The sequence below is a fragment of the Rhinatrema bivittatum genome, chromosome 2 (assembly GCF_901001135.1).
Source record: "Rhinatrema bivittatum chromosome 2, aRhiBiv1.1, whole genome shotgun sequence".
In the NCBI taxonomy this organism is placed as follows: Eukaryota; Metazoa; Chordata; class Amphibia; order Gymnophiona; family Rhinatrematidae; genus Rhinatrema; species Rhinatrema bivittatum.
The window spans coordinates 349,718,244-349,740,081 of NC_042616.1; the positions used below are offsets into that span (position 1 = coordinate 349,718,244).

Sequence of the window (21,838 nt, forward strand, 5' to 3'; positions counted from 1 at the left end):
GATGCTCAATTTTGCCGGTGTCTGTTCTCGAGCCCACTGAAAGCCACGGGCTCAGAAACCGAACGCCAGCAAAATGGGTCGAAAACCGGACGCTCTGACACCCGCGGGCCGACTTCAAATTTTTTTTTTCCTTTTTTTTACCCTTTGGGACCTCTGACTTAATATCGCCATGATATTAAGTCGGAGGGTGCACAGAAAAGCAGTTTTTAGTGCTTTTCTGTGCACTTTCCCAGTGCCCGAAGAAATTAGCGCCTACCTTTGGGTAGGCGCTAATTTCTGAAAGCAAAATGTACGGCTTGGCTGCACATTTTGTTTTCTGAATCACATGGGAATACCTAATAGGGCCATCAACATGCATTTGCATGTTGCGGGCGCCATTAGGTTCGGGGGATTAGACGCGCGTTTTCGGCCCCTTACTGAATAAGGGGTAATGCTAGCGTGTTGAAAACGCGCGTCCAATGGCAGGTTAACAGTGCGCTCCGTCGGAGCCCACTGTACTGTATGGGCCCGAGAGTGTGCTTTAGCACGGTCTTGAAGTGGAATGCCCGCTTGCTGATAGCAAAAGGATATGCAGTCTGCCAACCAGGAGGAGAGTCTCTGTTTACCCACAGGCTGCCCCAATTTGAAAGGATGGAAAGAGACAAACAATTGAGTGCTTTTCCTGTGGGCAGCTGTACGGTCTAGGTAGAACGCTAGAGCCCGTTTGCAGTCAAGGATATGCAGAGCCTGCTCTCCTGGATTGGAATGGGGCCTGGGAAAAAAGGTAGGTAGTATAAAGGATTGATTGAAATGAAACTCCGAAAGGCAAAAATTTAGGGTGAGTGCGGAGTACTGCCCGGTCCTGCAGAAGTTTAGTGTAAGGCGGATAGGTAACTAGAGCCTGTAATTCACTAACTCTGCGAGCCGAAGTGATTGCCAAAAGGAAAATCACTTTCCATGTGAGATAGCGAAGATCACAGGATTGAAGAGACTCGAATGGTGGTTTCATGAGCCGACCCAAAACCAGGTTAAGGTCCCAAGAAGGGGCCGGAGGATGCAGTGGAGGCTTGAGGTGAAGCAAGCCCTTCAGAAAACGTGTTACAAGGGGTTGTACTGATATGGGTACATCCCCGACACCTTTATGGAAGGCGGCTAGCGTACTGACATGCATTCTGATGGAAGACGTTTTGAGACCTGACTCTGATAAGTGCCAGAGATAGTCCAAAAACTTCGTGATTGGACAGGTAAAGGGGTCAAGGGACTGAGAAGAGCACCATGACGTAAACCTGTTCCATTTGTAAGAGTAAGATTTTCTCAAGGAAGGCTTCCGTGACGCAATCAGGACACGGGAAACTGTGTCAGAAAGGTTAAATGGCTGAAGGATTAACCTTTCAACATCCATGCAGTCAGGGACAAGGCTTGAAGATTGGGGTGGCGGAGGCATCCGTCGTTTGGAGTGATCAGAAGTGGGTCCTTTTCTAAGGGAATGTGCCTGTGAATGGAGAGATCCTGAGGTATTGGAAACCACACTTGGCATGGCCAATGAGGTGCTTTCAGGATCATGGTTCTTTTGTCCTGACGTAACTTCACGAGAGTCTTCGAGAGAAGAGGAAGTGGAGGGAATGCGTAGAGCAGACCGGTTGCCCATGAGAGGGAGAATGTATCTCTGGGCTGAGAGTGTTTGCTGCGAATGAGAGAGCAGAAGCTCTCTACTTTGCGGTTTTGAGGAGACGCAAAGAGGTCTAAACTGAGGATATCCCCATTGTTGGAAGATGGAGTTCGCTACTGAGGGGTTGAGAGACCACTCGTGCGATTGAAAGATGCGACTCAGCTTGTCTGCCAACACATTGTCCACTCCCGGCAAGTAGGTGGCCATGAGGTACATCGAATGAGAGAGCGCTTCCACCCAGAACTGTGAGATGGACTGAGGACACCATGTGTCCGAGAAGGACAAGGAATTGTCAAGCTGTTGCTGTATACGGAGACTGCAACTGGTGAGCGAGAGATACGAGGGTTTGCACTCGTTGTTGAGGTAGAAAGGCTTTTGCCTGTAAGATGTCCAAGTCTGCCCCAATGAACGACAAGGTTTGAGATGGGACTAAATAGGATTTCTCATAATTGACAAGAAATCCTAGAGAAATTAGAGTGTGTAGGGTCAAATCCAGGGACGATCGAGCGGCTTTGTGTTGGGGCCCTGATTAACCAGTCGTCTAGATAGGGGTAGACGTGAACACCTTCTTTCCTGAGAAAAGCTGCGACAACCACGAGACATTTGGTAAAGACTTGTGGTGCCGATGCTAGGCCGAATGGAAGCACTCAGTATTGATAGTGCTTTGGGCCTACTAAAAACCTAAGGTACGTGTGATGAGCTGAAGCTATTGCAATGTGGGTGTACGCGTCCTGGAGGTCCAGAGAGCAGAGCCAGTCTCCTCTTTTTAGAAGAGGTAGAAGCGAGCCCAGGGTTACCATCTTGAACTTTTCCCGCTGGAGGTACTTGTTGAGGGCACGTAGGTCCAGAATTGGACGAAGCCCCCCCGGATTTTTTGGGGATCAAAAAGTACCGGGAATAGAACCCTAGGCCTTGTTGTGAAAGAGGGATGGGTTCTATTGCTCTTAACTGGAGAAGAAGGGACAGAGTGGTCGGTTACACTCCACCCTTGTAGAGGTGGTGAATCCGGTGGAAGAGTGAGAAAGTTCAGGTGGTAACCCTGAGCAATGATTGCTAGTACCCATTGGTCGGTTGTGATTGATTGCCACATGCTGTGAAAGTGGCACAATCGACCTCCCACTGGTATGGCTGGCAGAGGATCAGGCTGCTGCTCTCCAAGGGAACATCAAAAACCTGAAGCAGGCCCCAGCTGGGGAGCTGCTTGTGGCTTTTGCTTCCAGGGCTGGCGGGGCTGAAATTTCTGATAAGGCCTCGTAACTCGGGACCTTGTTGGTGGAGGATAGTACTTCCTTGGGCGGAAGAATGACTTCTTAGAATCCTTCTTGAAGGGCTGCCTAGAAGGGAAGTCAGAAGGTATCGATGAGAGCTGTTTGAGGGTCTCATGATGGTCCTTTAATTCAGCCACTATTTGCTGAATCTGTTCACCGAACAGATTATCTCCTATATAGGGCAGGTCAGAGAGCCTGTCTTGTACTTCTGGGCGAAGGTCAGAAGACTTGAGCCAGGCCCAGCGTCTTGCCGAAATGGCAGTTGCAGACACTCTAGTGGAGGTGTCGAAGATATCGTAAGCTGTTCTTATCTCATGCTTTCCCGCTTCAAACCCCTTGTGGACAAGGGTTTGAAGATGTTCTTGAAATTGGTCAGGCAGGGTTTCAGAGAAGTCCTGTATTTGCTTGAAAATGACCCTGTTGTATTGGGTCATATACAGCTGGTAAGAAGCAATCCTGGAGATAAGCATGGCCCCTTGGAACACTCGACGACCAATATTGTCGAGGAACTTGTGTTCTTTGTCAGGAGGGGTAGAAGAGTGTGGTTTTGTCCTTTTTGCTTTCTTTTGAGGAGATTCCACCACAACTGAGTGGTGGTCAAGCTGAGATTTTTGAAAGCCAGGGGCTGACTGTACCAGGTAAGTAGAGTCAGCCTTTCTGTGTACTGGGGAAATGGATCCAGGGTTTTCCCAGTTCTTTTTGAGGAGGTCAAGAAGAACTTGATGAATGGGAATAGAAGTGATCATCTTAGGGGCATCCAGGAATTGGAGAAGCTCCATCATCTGGTGCCTATCATCTTGCTCCGTCTGAAGCTGGAAAGGGACCAATTCTGACATTTCCTTCACAAACTTAATGAAAGAGAGGTCCTCTGGAGGAGAACGCTTTCTACTTTCAGTAGGAGAGGGAGGTGAAGGTAAGTCATCTGTGTCTGAGGAAGTATCGTCACCCCAGGTGTCAGAAGGATCAGTAGGTTGACCTGTAGGACGAGAAGGGGGTTGGATACCCGAAGGCCCCGGCTGAGGCTCCGAGAAAATCGAAGGAATCGCCGGGGGCACCGTGGACAGCCTGGAAGGCATCAGTGCCGGTATCGAAGGCATCGATGGTGCCGATGTGCGTATCGCTCTCGATGAATGGATCAGTGGCGAGGGACGACATGGCATCAATGGCTGAGGCAGAACTCCCGAAGGAGGGATGCGAAACGGTGTTTCTCCTCCCGATGAGGCTGTCATCGGGGAGTGCACTGGGGCCATCGGAGACCCAGGAATCACCGGTGGAAGGGCAGTCATGAGCGCCTCCATCCGGGATAGCAGCGGTGCCAGCGCTGCTGGAATCGAGTTGGTGACCGGTTCCACTCTTGGTGCCGATGTCGGTGCCGGAGAGACCTGGAGCCGTTGCATCGCCTTGTCGATGGCCTCCTAGACAAGCCGATCCAGTTCTTCCCGGAGACCTGGGGCAATCAGCTCCGGCTCCGTGATGGAAGAGGGAGTCTGAGGCACAGTCGGAGGGACCACCTTTACAGGTGGAATCGCAACTCCCAAACCCCGATCGGGTGAGGGTGGCCTCGATGCCCCGGTCGCAGGAGTGGTCGGTGCCGTTCCTGGACGGGGCTTCTTTGATGGTGGCTCGGATGGTGGTAAGGTCGATGATTTCGCTCCCTCGATGGTCCGAGACTTACGATGCTGATGGCGATGTTTCTCCCTTCGGTCCCCTCGATCTTGAGGGGGAGAAACGGGAGTCGATGGCCATGAAGACGTCGATGGCAGGCAGTCACCGGACGGTTGTCGATGTTGGTGCGACTTCGACGGTGCCGGTTCCGATGACGTTGATGCGATGGACGGCGTCGGGGTGTGAGCATGGAAAAGGAGTCCCATCTTCTCCATTCTGGCTTTGCGACCTTTTGGTGTCATGAGGGCACATTTGGTGCAAGTCAGGACATCATGCTCACGGCCTAAACACATTACACAGACTCTATGAGGGTCTGTGATAGACATGGTGCGAGTACAATCCGGGCACAGACGAAAACCCGACACCATGGCCATAGAAAAAAATCGAGCCGCGGTATGGTCGACGGCCAGTAGGCCGCGAGGGCCAAACTCGACAGTAATCAACGAAAAACGGCAAAAAAACTTACCGGAGTACCGCGGCCAGAGAAAAGTTAGAGGAGGGACCCCTGTGGGGCAAAGTTATTTTAAATAAGTCCGTGAGGAAAATTCCTGTCAGGAATGTGTTCAGAGCTCCTAAACCGCGAGGCTACTGCTGCGCGGAAAAAAAAGACTGAAGGGGGACCCCTGCTGGCTGCAGGGTTAGTGCCATGCTGGGCATGCCCAGTAGGGGCCAGTCAAAGTTCTGGAAACTGACAGATGTTTTCCATGATTGGGCTCCATCCTGATGATGTCACCCATATGTGAGGACTACCATCCTGCTTGAAACTGAGTTTCTGGAATTCAGCATTGCTGTTTGGAACAGTTTCTTGCCAAATGTATCTAATAATTTAGATTCTTTCACTACAGGAATGGAAGTGAAGAACTGACTAACTTCTTCATGGCTGACTCCACTACTAGAGAGTCATGGAGCAGTTGAATTTTGGAATGCCCTGGACACCGTTGAACTCTGTATTTGATGTTTTTTGCCACAGGAAGTCCTGTTAGAAGATTTCTCCCCACTTTTGCTTATATAGTGCACTGAGTGTAGGAATTGCTTTTGTTTGTTTAGGAGGCTGGATGAATCTCAAAACTCCTTGAAGTTCTTACAGCTCTTCCAATATTCTCCTAGAGATGAAACAGAATATTGTCTACAAAGCAAGGGATATGTTAAATCCCGTACACTCATCCACAAATGTCTTAATGAAGAAGAGAGTCCATTTATTTGTAATCAAACAGGCAGTCTGAACCTTTCAAAACTGAACAAGTTATAGTACATTTACAGCACTGTCAGTCCCCCAGCACAGGCCGCGTTTCACAATGGCTGTATTGGGAAGGATAGAGTCTGACCACACAGGTCTTCAAAATGCTAAGAATTATAATCAATAAACAGAAAATATATACAATAGCAAAGCAGATAAAATCAAAATAGACCACAGTAAGAATGAAAAGGTTCAAGACATATCTTTAAAACATATACTGTGCTTAAGACTGCCAGTGTGAGACGCTAGTAGAGCAATTAAATACACTGAAGACATACCAAAAGGGAGCCAATCAAAGGAGGAGCATAGACATGTAATCTAATGCCAAACCAAAAGCTACATCATGAGCAAAACACCAATCAGAGAGGGAGGCGATTTATAGTGTTCAAAAATTCTTTTTTTTAATTTTTCTACTTGTTTTACCCATATACATAAGTAAACAGAGACAGGTAATAAACAACCCCACAGGAATTGCAGTCTGAACAATGCTTGAGAAGGTATCGTTTGTTATACTGAAGGTGTGTGAAAACAGATAGTGATTCTGATAAGGGACATGCAGTGCACTGGCCACAAGGCCACAAGTACTCTCTATCAAAATGGAATGGAAGGGGGGGAGGGGTTCTCTGCATACATTAGAATTTCCAAGAATATCATTAAAATTTATGCCTCTCCAAAAAGTAAACCGGGGTTGCTCATTAAAGACCGAATGTGGAGCTAAAGCTGTCCAATGGCATTTAATATTGGCATAAACTTCATCAATTCTACTGGAATAGGGTAACAGAGATTAATCTATCTGTAGTTGGAATTGGGGCAGGTAAAAATAAGAGGTCTCTATCCTCAAAGTGCATGCTTGCACATACTCTTAATACGCGCTGGACAACACCTGGCTAGAAAAAGTGCCTTTATAGTTTGGACTTGCGTAATATGAGAGCATAACGTGCAGAGCCTCCTCAACCAAAGAAACTGGTCAATGGGGATGTTGTCCCTTAGCATGCGAAGATAGTTACTTTCATATTGCAGCAAGGTGTTTATCTGTTGGTTTACAAAAAATAGACGTACACAGTGAACCCTCACAAACTGTAACCAGAGTATCTAAACAGGATATCTTAGATAAGTCTAAGCAGTGAGAAAAACGAAGGTTAGGGTCACGGGTGTTCAACTAATCTCTAAATGTAAACTGTATGTCAGTGCCTGTCAACAAAAGGAAGATATCAATGAAGCAAAGCCATATTAGGATGAACTGGGGAAAGATATTGTTATATCTCCACTGAGCTTCAAAAATTAAACAACACAGGCAAACTATGTCAGGGGCCATAGAGGCCCCCATAGCAGTACCTTTAATCTGTTTGTAAAAGACACTGAAAACTGAAAATATTTTCAATGAGTGCACTTTATGTGAAAAGAAACCTCTTATTTTTACCTGCCCCAATTCTAATTATGGACATGTTAATCTGTGTTACCCTAATCCAGTAGAATTGGTGAGGTTTGTGCCAGTATTAAATGCCATTGGACAGTTTTAGCTCCACATTCAGTCTTTAATTTGCAACCCCGGTTTGCTTTTGGGGGAAGCAGAAATTTTCGTGATATTCTCGTAAGTTCTTATCTACACAGAGAAACCGCCCCCCCACACACACAATTTGATAGAGAGTACTTGTGGCCATACTCCTTGTGACCAGTGCACTACTGCAGGTCCCTTATCAGAATCACTATTTTCACACATCCTCAGTATAACAAACTATACCCTCTCAAACATTGTTCAGACTGCAATTCCTGTGGGGTCGTTTATGTCATTACCTGTCCCCGTTTACTTATCTATGTGAGTAAAACAACTATAAAAATTAAAATAAAAATGTTTGAATGCTGTTCTTGCAAACACCAATCAAAAGACTGAGGCACCTCTGGTATCGCATTGGCTAAAGAAGCATTCATTTTCAGACCTCCGATTTTTTGTTATTGAAATAGTACATCCTTTTTCCCATGGAGGTGATGTTGCAACTCATTTGCTATGCTGGGAACAGCGATGGATCTTTGAACTGGAGTCTTTTTCCCCATTGGGACTCAAAGAAATTGAATGGTCTGTCTTTTTATTAAAAAAATGATTATAAATCGCCTCATTCTCTGATTGGAGTTTCGCTCATGACAGTTTTTGGTTTATGTCAAGTTACATATTTATGCTCCTCCTTTTGGCACATCTTCAGTGCATTTAAGTACTCTACTGGCATCTCTCACACCAGCAATCAAGCACGGTATATGCTGTTTTAAAGATATGTCTTGAACCTTTTCAGTCTTACTGGGATTTGTTTTCATTTCAACTGCTTTGCTATTATATATATTTTCTATTTATTTATTTATATATAATAATTCTTAACATTTTGAAGACCTGTGTGGTCCTACTTTGTCCCTCCTGATGCAGCCATTGTGAAACACAGCACATATTGGGGGACAGAGGACGCTGTAAATGGACTATAACTTGGCTCAGTTTTGGAAAGTTCAGACTGCCTATTTGATTGATTGATTACAAAGAAATGGACTCTTCTTCATAGTCGTTTACATCTGGGTATGAGTGTAAGTGACTTAACACATCCCTTGCTTCATGAACTATAGTTTTGGCATGTTTATATCTTCTACTACTGTGCTGGTATATGGAATACTTTCTGACATCTTTTCCAGAAATGCTAGATCCTCAGGTCATGTGTCAACTTCTCTGAGGCTTCGGAGACAGCTCTAAAGACAAATTCAAGAAATCCTTCCCTGAATGAAAGGAATATAAATAATCAGACATCACAAACTTCAAAATAATGATGGGCGAGGATTCCTTCAGCCATGATCTATGCTTCAGAGAAGTAGATGCAGTAGTAAATAGTTGAGCATGAAGATGTTCTGTTGAGTTCAGAGCAGGCCATTTCTGGAGAAAATGACTGGACATTTTATTTCAGAAAGTCTGTCCATATCTCTACACAAAGTTATGTCACACTGGTAATAGAAAAATCAGTAGTGTAGGTGGAGCTTTCACTGAAGAGTTATCTGACTCTGGTACTAATATCCAAGAGAAGGCTATCCCTTTTTTATATTTTTCTTCAGTGCTGATGTGTTTGGTCTGCCCGTGGTGTCAAATGAAATGGGTAAATGGCACCCATTGTTTCTACTCCATTGTTGTGGATTGGTGTTTTTCTGATGGCTTCTGCATTAATCTATCAGTACTGTGTCTTTCCTCGAGTGGCACAAATGCATGTTTCTGTTTTCTGCGCCATGTGAAGAGGAAGATGTGCTCTTTCTATCATGAGAATGACTTTTGGGCACTGGTCTCAAGGAGGTGGATTACTTCTTTTCTGAAAGAGGAAAAAAATATCTTCAACTTCATGCTTCTATAGGCCCTGGTTCTGGGTAACATCCTTCTACAGCAACCACAGTTAGAAGGACTGTGTCCTAGACACTTAAGGCACAGTTCATGGGAATCTGCACTATCCATCTTATGGTGATATTTTGAACATAACTTGAAGGGTTTTTTCCCCTACTATCCTGGGAGAAATAAAATGAAGTTAACTGTAAAACATTTTTGGGGAGGAGGGGGCTCAAAAATAAAATTAAATAAAAAATATAAAAAAATAAAGAGAGAAAATAGAAGTAAAATTTCTAAAAAAAACAACTGCAACAGCCAGAGTAATATGTTTCTTCCATCAGAGTGCTGAGGCAGACAAAAAAAGACCAGTGTTAGTTCAGACGGTGGCAGCAACAGTCCAGGAAATTCCATGTTCAGAAACACCTTTTGGTCTTTCTGGGATCATAGAAAGTTTTTTTTGGGTTGTTTTTTTTGGCGCATCAGCACCATCAGATGTCACGCACTTATGTGGCTGCTTGTTCCTGCTTATCCATGGAGAATAATAATTTTGTTAGAATTTAACTTTTACAATATCTTGCTAGCAACACCATTAGATATGATGCAAGAGCAAGCTTGAAAGTTTATACTGACATATTTCTTCTTTACAAAAATTTACATAACACTATGCTCAGAGTCTCTGGATGCTCACCTTGCTGAACTGCTTGCTGGCAGGGCTGGCATTTCTCAGCATGACATACCTGAGCACAGCTGTGCTCACCACAGTTCAAAGGATTCTCACATACATTACAGCAATGGATTGCACTGGACTGACCACAGCGAACTGAATGACTGTAGAAAATAAAGACATTGTCAGATGAAAAACTTCTACAGCTAGCTAATATGACTCCTTATAAAGTGAGCATCTTCTAGTGCCCTTGCATGTAAACGATATATACTTCTGGAAAGGTATTTCTTTTACTCAGCAGCTGTTTTTAATTTGAATCTACATTCAAGTAAAATAATTTACACAGATGTTCACTCTAGACTCTCAGATTTTTATTGAATTAAAAACTACATATAGTCCATAATATAGTTTTAATATACTTCTGTTTTATAAATGAAGATCATTTTTGAAGGAATATTCTGATCAGTGTATTTTTTACAGCAGCATTTCAACATAATGATTTCATACACTGGCTAGGCTGAAACACCAATTCAGGTATATAACCTATTAAAAATCAAGTATTCACCCACTGGAAGGAAACAAAACAAAAAAAAATATTCAAAAGATGATTTTCTTCTGTATTTTCAGCAATTCTTCTACCCCCTGTGCTTCTGGCCTCTCTAATTCCTAGAAATCCCCCCCAGATACCAGTCCATTCAACACCAACAAGAATTTAAGTGGTCAAAAAGACTAACAATCTGTGGAGAGCACCAGCTACCAAACTATGGAGGATAATAAATCTAACAATAAAAAAGGTTTTGATTTGCATTTTTAATCTCCTGCAAGTGTACAAGCAACAATTTGAACACTGACAGATTCTTCTTGATTACTATTAAATTTCTCAAATGTGAGTATCATGAAGAGGGTTTTACTCCATCAACTGTTTTCTTTCAACCAAACTGTTGCCATTACCTTAAAGGGTAGCTCCGTTGTCAAAATTCAAATTATACAATCAAACTAGGTGAAAGTACCTCTCCCACATCTAGGTTCTAGATTTCAGCAAATTATAAATTAAGTTCTCAGAGAGGAATTTATAATACTATTGGGTACATTCACTTTTATACTAGAAGCAGCCAAGATGTGATATCAGAAAGCTCTTCCTCATTATGCGGGAAAAAGTGGAGTTTTGACATCACCTAATCAACTGCTGTTAGCACAAAATGGATCAAATGTGCAATTACAGTGCCCTGCAAATATCTTCATGCCTTTGTACATTTTTCACATTCTGCTGTGTAAAAAATACAAATCAAATGCATTAAAGGATTTCAATGCACAAACCGATCCACACAACACGCTCTATACTTTCATGAGAAAAAGCAAATGTTGCTTACCTGTAACAGGTGTTCTCACAGGACAGCAGGATGTTAGTCCTCCCATATGGGTGACATCATCAGGATGGAGCCCAATCATGGAAAACTTCTGTCAAAGTTTCCAGAACTTTGAATGGCCCCTACTGGGCATGCCCAGCATGGCACCAACCCTGCAGCCAGCAGGGTTCCCCCTTCAGTCTTATTTGAAAGCTACAGGCAGTGCAGAAAAATAATAAAACGTTACGAACCCAACACCGCGGGGCGGGGGGCGGGTTTCATGAGAACTAACATCCTGCTGTCCTGTGAGAACACCTGTTACAGGTAAGCAACATTTGCTTTCTCACAGGACAAGCAGGATGGTAGTCCTTACATATGGGTGAGTACCGAGCTGAGGATGTCCGAAAATGCACCAAATGTACCCAAAGGCGTGCAACAGGCACAACAACTGGGGTGGAATTTGGTAGAGGGCATCCTGAACCCCACTGGGCAGGCAGAAGGGTGTTGGTACTTCACGTTGTAAAGAGGTGACGAAGGACAGACTGGCCGAAGATGGAATCTTGTCTTCCGGCTTTGTCCAAGCAATAGTGGGCTGCAAAGGTGTGGAGAGAACTCCAGGTGGCAGCCCTGCAAATTGTCAGGAAGCGGCACCGATCATAGGTGTGCTACTGAAGTCGCCATGGCCCTCACAGAGTGTGCTTTAACACGGTCTTGAAATGGAATGCCCGCTTGCTGATAACAGAAGGATATTCAGTTCGCCAACCAGGAGGAGAGAGTCTGCTTACCCACAGGCTTCCCCAATTTGTTAGGGTGGAAAGAGACGAACAATTGAGTACTTTTCCTGTGGGCAGCTGTACGGTCTAGGTAGAATGCTAGAGCCCGTTTACAGTCAAGGGTATGCAGAGCCTGTTCTCCTGGATTGGCATGGGGCCTGGGAAAAAAGGTAGGTAGTATAATGGATTGATTGAGATGAAAATCCGAAACTACCTTAGGTAAAAATTTCGGGTGAGTGCGGAGTACCGCCCGGTCCTGCAGAAGTTTAGTGTAAGGCAGATAGGTAACTAGAGCCTGCAATTCACTAACTCGGCGAGCTGAAGTGATTGCCAAAAGGAAAATCACTTTCCATGTGAGATATCGAAGTTCACAAGAGTGAAGAGGCTCGAATGGTGGTTTCATGAGCCGACACAGAACCAGATTCAGTTCCAAGAAGGGGCCGGAGGATGTAGCAGAGGCTTGATGTGGAGCAAGTCCTTCAAAAAACGTGTTACAAGGGGGTTGTACTGATATAAGGACATCCCCGACACCTTTATGGAAGGTGGCTACCGCACTGACATGCATTCTGATGGAAGAAGTCTTAAGACCTGATTCTGATAGATGCCAGAGATAGTCCAGAAACCGGGATTGGACAGGAAAAGGGGTCAAGGGACTGAGAAGAGCACCATGACGTGAACCTTTTCCATTTTTAAGAGTAAGCTTTTCTCGTGAAAGGCTTCCGTGATGCAATCAAGACTCGGGAAACTGGTTCAGAAAGGTTAAGTGGCTGAAGGATTAACCTTTCAACATCCATGCAGTCAGGGACAAGGCTTGAAGATTGGGATGGCGTAGGCACCCTTCGTTTTGAGTGATCAGAAGCGGGTCCTTTCCCAAGGGAATGTGCCTGCGGATGGAGAGATCCTGAAGTATTGGAAACCACACTTGGCGTGGCCAGTGAGGTGCTATCAGGATCATGGTTCCCTTGTCCTGACGTAACTTCACGAGAGTCTTCGAGAGAAGAGGAAGTGGAGGGAATGCGTAGAGCAGACCGGTTGCCCATGAGAGGGATAATGTGTCTCTGGGTTGAGAGAGTTTGCTGCGAATGAGAGAGCAGAAGCTCTCCACTTTGCGTTTTTTTTGGGGCCACAAAGAGGTCTATCCGAGGATATCCCCATTGTTGGAAGATGGAGTTCGCTACCAAGGGGTTGAGAGACCACTCGTGCGGTTGAAAGACGCGACTTAGCTTGTCTGCCAGCACATTGTCCACTCCCGGCAACCAGGTGGCCTTGAGGTACATCGAATGGGAGAGAGCTTCCGACCAAATCTGCGCAGCTTCCTGACACAGAAGGAAGGAGCCTATGCCTCCCTGCTTGTTGATGTACCACATGGCCACCTGGTTGTCCATCTGAATCAGGATGACTTGATTTGAGAGGCAATCCTGAAATGCCCTGAGAGCATATCTGATTGCTCGAAGTTCCAGGAAATTTATTTGGTGTTTGACTTCCTCTGGAGACCAAGATCCTTGTGTCTGCAGATCGGCCACGTGGGGTCCCCAACAGAGGTTGAAGAGTCTGTGGTGAGAGTGATTTGAGGGTCTGGAGCCTGGAAGGGCAAGCCCTGGAGGAGATTGATCTGATTTTTCCACCAGGCGAGAGACAGACAGAATGAGTCGGTGACGTGGACAACGGTCGACGGGGCTGAATGGATTGAGTCCATTGAGACCTCAGAGTCCAGTGCATGAGTCTCATGGGCAAGCGGGCCATTGGTGTGACATGGACTGAGGACGTCATGTGTCCCAGGAGGACGAGAAATTGGCGTGCAGTCACGGAGTGCTGAGACTGCAGCTGGTGAGCAAGAGATGCAAGAATCAGTGCTCGTTGTCGAGGCAGGAAAGCCTTTGCCTGTAAGGTGTCCAAGTCTGCCCCAATGAACGACAAGGTTTGAGATGGGGCTAAGTAGGATTTGTCATAGTTGACGAGAAATCCTAATGAAATTAGAGTGTGTAAGGTTAGATTGAGGGACGACAGAGCAGCTTGCTGAGTAGGAGCCCTGATTAACCAATCGTCCAGGTAGGGGTAGACATGAACACCTTGGGTTCTAAGGAAGGCTGTGATGACTACGAGGCATTTTGTAAAGACTTGTGGCGCAGACGCTAGGCTGAATGGAAGCACTTGATATTGATAGTACTTGGGGCCTACTAGAAACCTCAGGTATTTGCGATGAGCTGGAGTTATCGCGATATGAGTGTATGCATCCTGGAGGTCCAGAGAGCAGAGCCAGTCTCCTCTTTGTAGAAGAGGTAGAAGCGAGCCCAAGGTGACCATCTTGAACTTTTCTTGCTGGAGGTACTTGAGGGCACATAGGTCCAGAATAGGACGGCCGCCTCCAGATTTTCTGGGGATTAGAAAGTACCGGGAATAGAACCCTAGGCCGTGCTGAGAGTATGGTATGGGTTCTATTGCTTTGGACTGGAGAAGAAGGGAGACCTCTTGATCCAAAAGAATGGAGTGATCGGATGTTCTCCACATCGGTAGATGTGGGGAGTCCGGAGGCACGGAGAGAAAGTTCAGATGGTAACCCTGAGCAATTATTGCCAATACCGATTGGTCGGAGGTGATTGAGTGCCATATGTTGTGGAAGTGGCACAATTGACCTCCCACTGGTATGTGAGGCAGAGGAATCTGGCTGCTGCTATCTAGGTGGAAGTAAAAAACCTGAAGCAGGCCCTGGTTGAGGAGCTGCTTGTGACTTTTGTTTACGTGTTTGACGAGTCTGCGATTTTTGATAAGGTCTCGTGGCATGGGATCTGGTTGGTGGCGGGTAAGGCTTCTTCGGGCGGAAGAAGGACTTCTTTCTGAAGGCTGTTTTGATAGTCAGGAAAGCAGAGTCCTGTCTGGTTGACAAACGCCCCGCTATGCTTAGACGTTATATTTAAGCCGCTATTTCTTTGTCTCAATGCCTAATCTTGTTTTTTGTTACTCTGTCCTTTATCTCTGACCAGCCCAGCCCCCTAGTTATCTACCCTTGTTATATGTAACTTCCGCTTCTGGTTAATTATGTTTAAGTTATACCCTCTGTTACATGTAAACCGATCTGATATGAAATGTTTTCATGAAGGTCGGTATAGAAAAGTGTTAAATAAATAAATAAGAAGTCGGAAGGCATCAGAGAGAGCTGTCTTAGGGTCTTATGATGGTCCTTTAGTTCCACCACCATCCGCTGAATCTGTTCGCCAAACAGATTATCTCCGACACAAGGCAGGTCGGATAACCTGTCTTGTACTTACGGGCGAAGATCCGAAGACTTGAGCCAGGCCCACCGTCTCACCGAAATAGCAGCTGCAGATAACCTAATAGAAGTATCAAAGATGTCATAAGATGTTCTGATCTCATGTTTGCCTGCCTCAAAACCCTTGTTTACTAGGGTTTGTAATTGTTCTTGAAATTGCTGAGGCAGGTAGTCCGAGAAGTCCTGTATCTGCTTAAAAATGACCCTGTTATATTGGGTCATATAAAGCTGATAGGCGGCAATTCGGGAGATGAGTATTGACCCTTGGAAGACTCGGCGACCAATGGTATCTAGGAACTTCTGTTCCTTGCCAGGGGGAACAGAAGAGTGAGGCTGTGACCTCTTCGCTCTCTTCTGTGCAGACTCCACCACGACAGAATGGTGATCCAGTTGTGATTTCTGAAAACCTGGAGCCCACTACACCAAATAGGTAGGGTCAGCTTTTCTGTGTACTGGAGCAATGGAGCCAGGATGTTCCCAGTTCTTCTTAAGGAGATCCAGAAGGACCTGATGGATGGGAATAGAGGTGATTACCTTGGGAGCACCCAGGAATTGGAGCAACTCCATCATCTGGTGCCTATCATCCTGTTCAGTCTGTAATTGGAAGGGAACTAATTCAGACATTTCCTTCACAAAGTTTATAAAGGAGAGGTCCTCTGGAGGAGAATGCTTCCTACTTTCAGTGGGTGAAGGTAAATCATCGGTGTCTGTCGAGGAATCATCAGCCCAGGTATCATAAGGATCAGCACGTGTCCCTCTAGGAACTAGAGGGGGACAGGGTGGTGGAATACCTGAAGGTCCCAGTCTAGATGCCGAAGGAATTATCGGAGGCACCGATGACGGCATCGAAGGCACCGATACAGGCATCGAGGGAATCTATAGATGGCTTGGTGACGCCGATGGACGTATCAGCATCAATGGCTGAGGCAGAACGAACTCCCGATGGAGGGATGCGGAACGCTGTTTCGCCTCCCGATGACACTAAGTGGGGAGGGCACGAGAGCCATTGGAGACCCAGGATCCATCGGTGGAAAAGCAGCTATAAGCGCTTCCATCCTGGAGAGCAGCGGTGCCAGCGCTGCCGGAATCGGGTCGATGATCGGTTCCGCAAGCGGCGCCAGTGTCGGTGCCGGAGGAACCTGGAGTTGTTGCATCGACTTGTCGATGGCCTCCTGAACCATCCGGGTCCAGTTCTTCTCGGAGACCTAGAGCAAGCAGCCCCGGCTCCGGAACAGAAGAGGGAGGCGGAGGCATAGCTCCCTCGATGGTCTGAGGACTTGAGGTGTCGATGGTGATGTTTGTCCCTGCGATCCCCTCGGTCCTGAGGGGGTGTAGAGGGTGTCGATGGAGAAGAGACGACTGAGGGGGGGGATATGATAGAGATGTTTAAAATCATGAGAGGTCTAGAACGGGTAGATGTGAATCTGTTATTTACTCTTTCGGATAGTAGAAAGACTAGGGGGCACTCCATGAAGTTAGCATGGGGCACATTTAAAACTAATCGGAGAAAGTTCTTTTTTACTCAACGCACAATTAAACTCTGGAATTTGTTGCCAGAGGATGTGGTTAGTGCAGTTAGTATAGCTGTGTTTAAAAAAGGATTGGATAAGTTCTTGGAGGAGAAGCCCATTACCTGCTATTAAGTTCACTTAGAGAATAGCCACTGCCATTAGCAATGGTAACATGGAATTGACTTAGTTTCTGGGTACTTGCCAGGTTCTTATGGCCTGGATTGGCCACTGTTGGAAACAGGATGCTGGGCTAGATGGACCCTTGGTCTGACCCACTATGGCATTTTCTTATGTTCTTATGATGCCGGGTGGTCACCGGCTGGTGGTCAATGCTGGCGTGAAGTTGACAGTGCCGGCTCTGACGACATCAATGCAATGGACGGAGTCGGGGTTTGAGCACGGAAGAGAAGTTTCATCTTCTCCATTCTGGCCTTGTGACCTTTTTGGTGTCATTAGGGCACATTTGGTGCAAGTCAAGACATCGTGCTCATGACCTAGACACATTACACAGACTTTATGGGAGTCTGTGGTAGACATGGTGCGGGTACAGTCCGGACACCGACAGAACCCCAACGCCATGGCAAAAATCGAGCCGCAGTACGGTCGACGGCCAGTAGGCCGCGAAGGCCAAACGCAACGGTAATCGACGGAAAACGGTTAAAAGCTTACCGGAGTACCGCGGTATGAAAAAAGTTAGAGAAGGGACCCCTGTGGGGCAAATTAAACGTTTAGTAATTCCGTGAGGAAAATTCCTGTCAGGAATCTCTTCAGAGCTCCTTTACCGTGAGGCTACTGCTGCGCGGAAAAAAGAAGACTAAAGGGGGACCCCTGCTGGCTGCAGGGTTAGTGCCATGCTGGGCATGCCCAGTAGAGGCCAGTCAAAGTTCTGGAAACTTTGACAGAAGTTTTCTGTAATTGGGCTCCATCCTGATGATGTCATCCATATGTGAGGACTACCATCCTGCTTGTCCTGTGAGAACAATTATACAAATATTCCAAACGTAATTAAGAATAAAAACTAAAAATAAAAAAAGCCTTGATTGCATAAGTCTTCATACCCCCATACAAGGTGGAAGCGCCTCTGGCAGCAATATCAGTCATGAAACATTTAGACCTGGATTCAGGTCTGGGCCACTTAAGTACATTCATTTTCTTCTTGCTGGCCACATTGTTGCTTTTACTTTGTACTTAGAATCATTTCTTCCTGAAAGATGAAGGTTTTCCCCAGTCCCAAGTCTATGGCAGACTGGAACAGGTTTTCCTCCAGGAACTGCCTGTAGTTTGAGCCATCCATCATGCCTGTGATCTTCATAAGCCTCCCACAATATTTATTTATATTCCACTTTTCCAACATATTACGGCCACCACCATGCTTATTGTAGAGATAGTAGTGTTAACAGGGTGATGTGCTGTGTTTGTTTTACACCAGACATTATGGTTAGTAATGGGACAAAAACTTTCCTTTTGGTCACATCAGACCACAAAACCTTCTCCCACATGAATGCGATGTATCCCAATTGTTTCTTTGCAAACACTACGCATCACATCATATGGCTGTTCTTCAACAGTGACTTCCTTCGCCAACCTCCCATAAGACCATATTTCTAAAGTAATCTTTAAATTGTTGAACTGTCAACATTTTCCCCAGTCTCAGCTAAAAACGTCTGTATTCTTAGGCCCCACTGTGACTTTCTACAGAAGTTTCCTTAACACAGTTACTGACTTTGGAGGCCTGATTGCAGCAGTGTCTTGTGATGTCAAACTGTTTCCACTTTACAATAATGGATCTGTCAGTGCCCCAAGGAATATCCAAACACATTTACGTATACCTTTGAATAACTATTTTGAAGTTCTTTTGGCAGCTCCTTGAACATATTTTGATCTTTGCTTCAAATTAATCTCATAAAACCGAAACAGCTTGATTCTTCATCCAGGATTATTCAAATCACTTCAACTACTGTGGGCTCTATTTAAATTATGGGCTTTCTTAAGGCAATTTTTCAAACTGGAGTTAATACAGGTTTGCTAAGGGTGTGAAGACTTAAGCAATTAGGACATTACTTTTGTTATATTTCTATAATGCTCTTTTGTGATGAAAGTGTAGAGTGTGTTGCATAGATCAGTGAAACTGCTACTTTAATGCATTTTGATTTGTATTTTTTTTTAAACTGAAGAATACAGAAAATGTATAAGATTTTAGCAAGGAACTGGAGATTTAAATTTAAAAAAGGATGTTCTTGGCACTAGTAAAGAGCCCAGTTTACTATACACTAGTTCACAATCGTCTTGGATGCAAAAAAACAGAACAAAAACCAATTACTGTCCAGTTGGGTGTATTTTCACTTAGAAATCCCAAGACCAGGATTTTGAGAATGGAGGTCCACTTACAGTAGTGATTACAGATAAAGACTAATCAGAACCACTATATTAATATTTAAAGCTGACAACTTGCCAGGGAGGAAAAATAAATTATCTCTGATTCTCACAGGCATAAGGTCAGTGATGCATTATCACTATTATCACTCAAAGTATCACTCAAAGCCCCATCATCAAGTCCACCCTCTGTCAATCCTTCACACTTCTGGTAGCACCTCAGGACATAAAACAGCAATGAAGCTGAGTTGATGCCCATCCATTTGGTTTCAGTCTTGCCACTTTGAATCTAACTGTTTCTCACACAATTCTTAATTCTTCTCAAACATTTTAGAACTGATTATATTCAAGTGTCTCACCTTGTTCTTCCACATTCACACGTCTTTGTCATAAAGGCAGGGCATGATGGGCAAGGTCCTGGATGGCAGAGTCTTGAATATAAAAACACCTTACTGAATAAACAAAACTATACAACATAATTTAGTGAGAAATTCCTAAACTGCAGTGACAATTTAACATTTGCAAGCTAAACTTTTAATCTTAAAAGTCTAACTAATGTTAATCTAAAATCTTAATACAATTACCAAAATAATGAAAATGTATTGCTGATTATGCAAGAAAGTTGTATTAAAACATGCAACCATTACTGCAAACATGCTATTTTAAATCAGCCTTTAAGTGGATGCTACAAAATGCACTGCTTAACACATTAAAATGCTAAGATAGGAATATTAATATTAAAATATTATAATAGTGAAGGCATAGCTTAGTGGTTAGAGTATTAGTCAATTCCCACTGCCGCTCCTTGTGATCTTGGGTAAGTAACTTCACTCCCCAGTCTCAGGTCCAAATTTATATGGTAAGCCCTCTGAACACAGGGAAATTCCTATGGTACTTGCAAGTAACCTTCCTTGAACTATACTGAATAGGCATATGCTAAATCCAAATAAAGGTTTATTACTCATTGTCCTACAGAAGTACTCAGAGAGAGATACAGGATTACAGTATACTTTACATGTATGATATATAATACAAACAATTCCAGTGTGTTGTAGCAAGTATAATGTCCCAAAGAGTTCCAACACCATAGATTTAGTTATTCGTCTGCAGAAAGTCACTTAAAATGTCATTGACCAGGAAGTGCGCCCCCCCCCAACACAGGCCATGATTCTTCAGGGAGGCTGCTTCGGAACAGACGGTAGGTTCAGATACTTTACATTAAATCAATAGTGGTACAGGCAAGGGACGAGGTAAATACAAACAACTTACATCAATTCAGTCATAATATTTGCACTTAAAGTGAAACTCAGCCCATATCAGGGGACACACTTCTTAGTCAATGAAGTTTTTTTGGGCTTCACATAAATTTTCTTTTGATGAATAATAAAATCTATGATTTTTTTTTTTTTTTTTTTTTTTTAATTCTTAGGGACATTATGGGGGTCATTTTCCAAGGAGTTACCGCGGGTGATAATTCCGCAAATCGCGCTAACAGCCGTTAACGCAATTTGCGAATGCAAATTTTTAATTTTGTATTCAGGGGGCGGAGTAAATGTAAAGTAGGGAGGAGTTATCGTGTGCCGCGAAACAGCCGCAGTGTTAGCGCAGCTCCTAACGCGGCCAATAACTACACCTCTTTCATTTGCGTTACGTTGTGCACTAGAGGCCAGTAAAGGTTTATCGCGGTTCACAATGTTACCGGACAGGCGAGTGAGTGAGAGAGAGAGAGAGAGAGAGAGAGAGAGAGAGAGACTTGCTATAGTGCCTCCTCCCTAGACAGGTATTTGTATCCCTATGGGAGGCCCACCTAGTAACTCGAGCTGAGGGTTAAATATTAGTGTAGGGGGGTAGGGGCCACTTTGACATTCAACGTGAGATGTACGAACAGAACAGTGGTCTCTTGTGAAGATTTGCTGGGCTTCGGAGTGAGGAAACTCACTCCAAGATGAGATTTGTGCAATGTTCTCTCCACCTAGCTTGTTGTTGCCCAGGTAGAGTGTCCATTATTTATTATTATTATTTATTATTTATTTAATCGCCTTTATATACCGGCATTAGTGCGAGACATCATGCCGGTTCACATTTTAACAAAATGAGCTGAAGCTCATTTTGTTAAATCAAGCTAGGTTGAGCTCATTTTGTCCATCAAGCTAGGTTGAGAGAACATTGCCCAAATCTCATCTTGGAGTGAGTTTCCTCACTCCGAAGCCCAGCAAATCTTCACAAGAGATCACTGTTCTGTTCGTACATCTCATGTTGAATGTCAAAGTGGCCCCTAACCCCCTACACTAATATTTAACCCTCACCTCCAGTTACTAGGTGGGCCTCCCATAGGGATACAAATACCTGTCTAGGGAGGAGGCATTATAGCAAGGCTCTCTCTCTCTCTCTCTCTAGCATACTGAAACAGGCCTGTCCGGTAACATTGTGAACCGCGATATATACTGGCTATGTAGCCCAAATTGGGCTAATAGTGCAACTTGCGATAACAGCCTTTCGCATAGCTGATATCGCAATTTGCGATACACATGCTTATTAGCATAAGGTACACCCCTTTTTGGTATCGCATGCGATACCAATGCGATATTGGAAAATGAGGCTCTATAATTTGCTACAACATACTGTTTGGACTTGAACATCATTTAATGTGTGTTGGTTTACTCTACATTTTGGGATTTTGATATATAATACATACAAAGCATAGATAAAATATAAATATATAATAATCCATACGAATCTAACATA

General features: G+C 44.5%; 1 protein-coding gene across 1 annotated transcript in view; it reads right to left on the reverse strand.

Moving 5' to 3' along the window:
- The window catches only part of NFX1 (nuclear transcription factor, X-box binding 1), a 572,380-nt gene that overhangs the window by 361,797 nt on the left and 188,745 nt on the right, over positions 1-21,838 (reverse strand). Inside the window, 2 exon segments of the mRNA XM_029589884.1 lie at positions 9,847-9,986; positions 19,453-19,524. Coding sequence (XP_029445744.1) covers positions 9,847-9,986; positions 19,453-19,524 — 212 coding nt within the window.